Genomic DNA, 6,927 nt, shown 5'->3' on the forward strand with positions numbered 1-6,927 from the left:
GAGCCCCGCCTCGCGCCCCTTCCCCGACCTCGGCCCCTCCATCCGCTCCCAGGCGCCCTTGCGCCGGTGGATGCTCCGCATTCCGAGAGTCCCCTGGCCTGCGCCTCCCTCCCGCGCCAACGTGGTTCCCCGCTGCCCATTAGCATGGTCATGCCCGGCCCCCAGCCCACCACGCTGGCCCGCAGACCCGCAGCATCAGCACCACCGGGGAGTTTGTCAGAAATGCAGATTCTCAGGTCGCACCCCACACCGACTGGATCGGAGTCGCTGGGTATGGCGCCTGGCATCTGTATTCTGACAAGCCCTTCAGTGGATCCTTGAGCCCGCTAGACTGAGAAGCGCTGCCCCAGACCAACTGAATCTGAATTCCAGAGGTGCAAAGCCAGGTGTCTGTATTTCCTAAGTGCACGATGAGGGTTGAGAGCCAGTGTCCTGAGATCTTACGCCGGGGCCCCAAGAGGACTGGGAAGCACCATCCTCCTCGGAGCCCTGAGGGTGGGAAAGCTCCTCTCCACCCCCTGCCACCACAAAACCCCAAGGCACTGCCGACTGGCACCGGGGCCAGCGCAGTCCCCTCCTAACTGGTCTCACTGCTGCCACTGTCCCAGTCTTTTAAAAAAGCAAATAAGGGAAAATTGAGAGGCCAAGCAATGCAGTTTCTTCAACAAACAAATTGCAAGGAAAAAAGAGGGAGAGACAGAGGAGGGGCCCAGAGGTTGAGAGAAACTTAGAAGCCACACCAACCAACTGGCACGTGTGGACCTGATTTGGCTCTTGATTCGAGCAAACAGGCTGCAAAATAAACATTTATGACAGTTATGAGACAATGGGGAAATTTGAACACTGCCTGGATATTTGAAGGAATTTTTATTATTTTTTAGACGTGATGATATATGGTGGTTTTACTTTCTTAATCCCTTATCTGCCAGGGATACATACTGAAATATTTATGGATGGAATAAGAGGATGCCTGGGCTTCGCTTCAAATTAACACAGAAGAAGGGAAAGGGGGTGGTGGTGAGGCTGGGGTGGATGACCAGGGCGAATGGGGGATATATAGCCTTCCTTATACTTTTTAATGTATACTCAAAATTCTTCATATAAAAATTAATGAAACAAAGGCAAATCAGATCAGTCTCTTCCCTCGACTCTTCTCTGCTCTTCCCTGAGTGGCTAGATCACCAGGAAGCTGCTCTTCCCTGAGTGGCTAGGTCTAGGAAGCTCACAGAGCTAAGGCAGGCACGGACCATGGCCACCGTCACAGCCCGCTTGCCCTGCCCTGGCTGCCCACTTGCTTAGGGAAAAGTCCAAATGTCTTCCCAGGTGGCCAGGCCCCCACCTCCTTCTCCAGGCTTTCCTCCAAAGCTCTGAGCTCCTTCCCCGCCTTGGGAACTTCATCCCACCTGCTCCTCTGCCTGGGCATCTCCCCCTCCCCACTGACTCGCCCTTAGGCCCTCAGCCTAGACATCCTTTCTCCAGAGACCTTCCCTGGCCAACGCCCTATGCATGAGCCATGCGTGAGCTGCCTCACAGCATCCTGTGTTTCCTTCAGAATGCTTGTCCCAGTTGTAACTGCGGATGGGTGTGTGTTTGGAACATTCTCCCCGAGTCCTGCAAGGGCAGGGCCGTTTCTGCCCCCCCAGGGCTCCAGGGTTCCCTGGAGTGCTCACCCCACAGGTGAACTACCACTGCCCGACCACCTCCATGCCCGCCGGCCCTCTGGGTCTTCACCCTGACCTAGGAAGCTGAGGGCAGCAGACAGGAGGAGGGCTGGGGCCTGAGCCCCGCAGCCAGAGGTGGGCCTGCACCCTGCCTACCCCTCATCCAGACACAATGTGAGCGCAGCCCAGAATGTCTCTCCTCTAGAACACGGGCCGTCATTCCCATAGCCATCTCCCCATCACCCACGTCATGCCCTCAGCCCCCACCTCCGTGCCGGTCCCATCTAATCCCAGCTTCCCAGAGCCTAAGCACCCCCCGCCCCAGCCTGGCTCCAGGCCTGAGGCATGAGGGGACATGAGTCTGGACATGCACCTTGGGGGAGAGGACCACAGCGGAGCCTCCGCTGATGCTGAGGATGGGCACATGGGTCTGGGAGGAGATGAAGTCAAGGATCTGGGCCACCGCCTCGGTGCCCACGTTGTCCTCAAAGACAATGCCGTGGACGCGGGCAGCACCCAGGAGGCCGCAGATCTGGGTGAGGAGGCTGCTGGGGTTGGTGTTGTTGACCCCCACTGTGAGCGGCTGGATCTCCAGGGGCAGGTCCAGGAAGCTCTGGGGGGTGAGGCGGGCACGGACCTGGGCCTGGGGCGGCCCCGAGCTGCCAAACACCACGGCCACCGTCATGCCCTGCTCGCCCTGCCCCGGCCCCGGCCCTGCCCAGGCACCGAAGAGCGAGGTGAGCAACAGGGCCGGCCCCAGGGCCCCACCCATGTCCACCGGAGGGTCCTGCGGAGAGACCAGGACAAGCACAGGTAGGGGAAACAGAGGTTTGGAGAGAGGTGGATGGACAGGCAGGAGGGACAGAGGGACACACATACAGAAGACGAAAGAGAAGAAGGGAAAACCTCCCTCCCCGAACAGAGGCGGAGAGAGAGGGAGACAGACAGACACAGACAAACAGAAAGAGACAGGTTAGTTGAGCATCCCAAGGTCATCCCAGAAGAGCAAGGGCCGGGGAAGAAGAGGAGCCACGACCGGGACCCAGCCCTCCAGTCTACGGATGAACTGCACACTTGGCTGGAAAGGCAAGGCCTTCCGAAACTCAGCCACCGGGCTCTGCCCTAGGAAGTTATACTGAAAATGCTAGTCTGGGGTTCAAGTGCATGGATTTGAGTCAGACAGATCTGAGTTCGTGTCCCAGTTCTGCCACTAACTGGCTGTGTGATCTTAGGGAAGTCACTTAGCCTCTCTGAGCCATGTTTTTTTGCCTGAAATCATCACAGCAGTGTGGGGACTTAGATGAGCTAACAGGCTATTTGCTGGGATTAGTGACCTTATCCTGCAGGCGACAGGCCCCCAGCCAGGTGAAGGAAGACAGCTCTTGCATCACCCTCAACCCCCCGCCCCGCCGCCAGTCCTCTCTGTAGTCTAAACAGGATCTTCCATCTGTCTCTCACCAGGGCCTGTGCTACTGGTCAGTGTGCCCTGCTTGCCATGGGGCCAGCCCCAAGGGCCCTCCTCTGCATGGCTCTGCCTGGCCCAGAGCCCCCTCCTCCTGAGCACTGGACGTCACTACAGCACTTCCTTCTGTGGCCTCAGCTAGTAGCAGCTCTTATGCAGCAGGGTGCAACAGCGCTGACTTGTTCAGAGCTCAGGGGTACCCGAAACCCCAAGCTGGTGAGCTGGGGTTTGGTCTCGTTTCACATGAGCTTGTGGGCTGGCCTCTCAGGCCATCACTGGCGTGCAGGATCTTTTTAACCCGATCCAGGGGCCTGACATGTATCCTTGCTAAATGTCATTATTTTGGATTGGGACCAAGAGCCACAGCAGTGAGGGTAACGCAAAGCCTCCGTGGAGTGGTGCCCGCGGATGTTGCTCTCCCTCCCAGCTGGCCATCGGCCACAGCACTGCCACCTCTTCCATCTTCATCACATCCCCAACAAAACTTCTGAGCACGGGAGACCTAAAGGGTGGACAGGATGAGCCTGCCACTCTAGCCCTTCCGCCTCCCCCAGGATCTGCACATTTCTGCTACAGAAATGCTCACGAAAATCAAGAAGTTGCCAGAAACCACGCCTCGGAAAGGCAGATGCCCTTCAGGGCTGGCGCCCGAGACAATGGCTGGGCAGGCTCCAGCTTTCTCACAGGGCCTTTCTTTTGCCTACCACCAAATTTCTCTCTCTTTTTTTAATCCAAAGCCTAATGTCTTACAGATATATGGGCCTTCTTGGGTCTCTAGTTCTCTCTAAGGAATCCAGAGAGCAGGGAAGTGCAAGAGGCTACCGGGAACCTTCAGGAAAGTTCCTCTTCTCCCCAAGGTGGCACTGAAAGGATCCCTCCAGGGGAACCCACTAGACTCACTTTAGTGCATAAACATAAATTGGCCCATGTGTGCTGAGCCCCTTCCCTGCAGTAGGCACTGGATGGTGGAATGTCCCTATGGGTGAGACATGGTCCCTCCCCTCCAGGAACTTAGAGTCAAATCTGCAGAATGAGCATGCTGCTGTTAGCACCTCCAACCTCATTTTTTTCTAAATGTATTTCTCTTTCCACGCTTCCCTCCCTACTTCCCTCAAACTTCCCAGCCTCCCCCTCAAGACCTTCTCTTAGCTAAGGATCTAGAGCTCATTCATGGGAAGGTATAAGGGACTGATAATAGCTGAAAGGGTTCTCATTCCCAGGAGAGAGGTAGTTGAGCCTTAAGCTAAAGTGCCAGGTGGTAGAATTTCAGGCTAAGAAGACAGGAGTTTTGGCAAGGAAGGGAATATTGTTCTTATGTTGGTGCCCTTGAAGTCTTCCCATGTGTATGGTTCCCTAGTACAGTGACACAGAAGTGACAGAATTGACAGTCCAGAGACATGTTTGAGTCTGGCATGGGATCGATCAATGCCACGCCATGCCTCAGCTACCACCACCAATCAGGGATGTCAAATCTCGACCACAAAGGACACTGACATGCTTGTCGCTCCCCTTGTAAGGCCTCTGTCTGCCCACCTCTGCCCACACCTCCAGGTCCTAGAGGTTCCTTGCCCTCTGGGGAGCCCCAAACCTCCTACCACCACTGCCTCCCAGTAATAAGCTCTAGATCTGTGCTTCCCAGTATAGGAGCCCACCAGTCATACACGACTATTGGGTACCGGAAACATCTCTCACCCAAACGGATGTTGCTACCAGTATAAAATTTCATCCCACACTGCACACCGAAGACAATAGGGAAAAAGAAGGTAAAAATCTCATAAACATTTGTATCTTAATTACATGTTGAAATAATAACATTTGGGGTATGTTTAGTCAAGGAAAATATACTATTAAAATTAATGCCACCTGTTTCTTTCTATTTGTTTTAATGTGGTTACTAGAAAATTTTAAATTGCACTTGTGGCTCCCATTTTATTTATTTATTTATTTTACTTCTCTGGACAGTGTTACCCTGGATGAAGGGCCCAGGCTCCTCAACTGCAAAGGGGCAGAATAAGCAGTCTGCCATGAGCATCTCCAACCTCCTTCTTCTAAATGTATCTCTCTTTCCACCAATAGCCTGCCCTCCCTACTCCCCTCAAGCTTCCAGCCTCCCCAGTCAAGACCTTTTCTTAACCAAGGACCTAGAGCTCATTCACGTGCAGGAATAAGGGTCTGGTAACAGCTGAAAGTGTTCTCGTTCCCACTCTCTCCAATAGGAAGGCATCCTCCTGGGCTGGGGACACCAGAGACTCTCTCCAAAGGGAAGGTGTCCTCCCGGGCTGGGGGGGCGGGAGTTGAGGCAGGTTGTACCTCTAATCAAGGGGCCTAAAATGGGGGAGGGATCCCAGAATACCTCCAGAGAGAGGGGCCAAAACTAGGTAAGTCCCTGGGCTCCAAATAGCAAGGGGCAGACTCAAGGAGCTTCTGACGTCTGTCTTATTACCCTGTCTAACCCAGCCACCCGACAGAGGTAGGAGGGACAAACCCTGCTCTGCCCCACCACAATCTCCTCCCTGGCCTCCCCCTCCCCACCTCCCATCTACCCACCCCCGCCAGCCCCACTGCACTGCTGAAGCCTCCCTCCAGCCACTGCTCCCTCCTCACACGGGACAGCTACTCCAAGTCCGGACAGCTTAGTCCCACAGATAGAGCCCTCTGCACCCTGACCACAACCAACCATCCTCCCATCCCTGGAGCCCACAGCTCTGCCAGTCTGCTGGCCAAACAGCCCCACTCTGCCCTTGTCTCCAGGCCTTGTTCCAGCATCCCCCAGGCTGGAACGTCCTCATCCCAACAGAAGTCTACTCTCCTTCAGGGCCCAGCTGAAATCCCTCTCCCACAGGCACCTGCCTTGATGCTTCAGGCTCCAGGCACAGGGTCTGCCGCCAGGCTGGGGCAGCTGCCCTTCTTCCCCTTGCCCTGGCTTCCCCCCCTGGGTGGGGAGCTCTGTGCAGTAGTCCCCTCCACCCCTCCACTCTGTCCTGCGGCAGCTGTGTGTGTGCACTCATGAACACCCTGCCCCACACGGGACTGCGAGCTCCTTGAGGGCAGACACATTGTCTCAGAGACCTCTGCCCACCCACCCACTCAAGGTCTCACCCCTTCCACAAACAGCCCTTAAACTAATGTTTGACAAACACAGAGATCCCCAAAGAGCCCCAGAGAGGATGGCAGTGGTCAATCCTTCAGGACACAGCAGCATCTGGAAGGGTCTGAGCACCTTCCCAGGCTGGGGGCCTTCTTCCTGGGTCCCCGCAGCTCAGCCAGATATCCTGGCACAGACCTGCACGCACATGCACACTCCCGCACTCACACCGGCTGACATCGGATATACCCACGGCTCCCCCTCTCCCAGGCTAGGAAACTTGGTAGCTGGAGTCCTCCCCACCCACCAGCAGAACCCCGGACCCCCTGCCCTTCCGGTGAGCCGTCCTTCCTTTGCCGTCGGGTTTCCTTCCCTCCTTTTTGCCCAGCCAAAATCCGAACCCAGGCGCCAGGGGAGGGGACCGCCGTTCTAGTATGCCCCACTGCTGGGGGCACGGAGTTCTCGCTCCTCCAAGGCTACGGCCCCCAGTCTCCGCTGACCAAGCCCGGACTCCCCCAGGCCCCCGGGACGCCCCGCCCCCTCCCCTCCGCAGGAATCTCTTACACTCGGGCTGTGAAGTTCGGGGTATTTTTAGGCCGGCGATACATAATTCATAGGGAACGTGGCATCAGGCTCCCCCCGCGGGAGGAGGGGGCGCGAGCAGCGAGAGCCACCGTCACCCGCGGCTCAAGGACACTCGCGATGCGGCGGCGGCGGCG

The 6,927-nt window shown here is 56.4% G+C and overlaps 1 protein-coding gene across 1 annotated transcript in view; it reads right to left on the reverse strand.

Annotated features, from left to right (window-relative positions):
• GRIN2C (glutamate receptor, ionotropic, N-methyl D-aspartate 2C) overlaps positions 1 to 6,927 on the reverse strand; it is an 18,821-nt gene that overhangs the window by 10,865 nt on the left and 1,029 nt on the right. The window contains exons 2-3 of the mRNA XM_011932580.1: positions 1,923 to 2,448; positions 445 to 518 (exon numbers count right to left, since the gene is read on the reverse strand). Coding sequence (XP_011787970.1) covers positions 445 to 518; positions 1,923 to 2,433 — 585 coding nt within the window. The 5' untranslated portion in view covers positions 2,434 to 2,448. The remainder of the gene's footprint in view (positions 1 to 444; positions 519 to 1,922; positions 2,449 to 6,927) is intronic.

Source organism: Colobus angolensis, unplaced genomic scaffold (assembly GCF_000951035.1).
Source record: "Colobus angolensis palliatus isolate OR3802 unplaced genomic scaffold, Cang.pa_1.0 Scaffold1, whole genome shotgun sequence".
NCBI classification, from domain to species: domain Eukaryota; kingdom Metazoa; phylum Chordata; class Mammalia; order Primates; family Cercopithecidae; genus Colobus; species Colobus angolensis.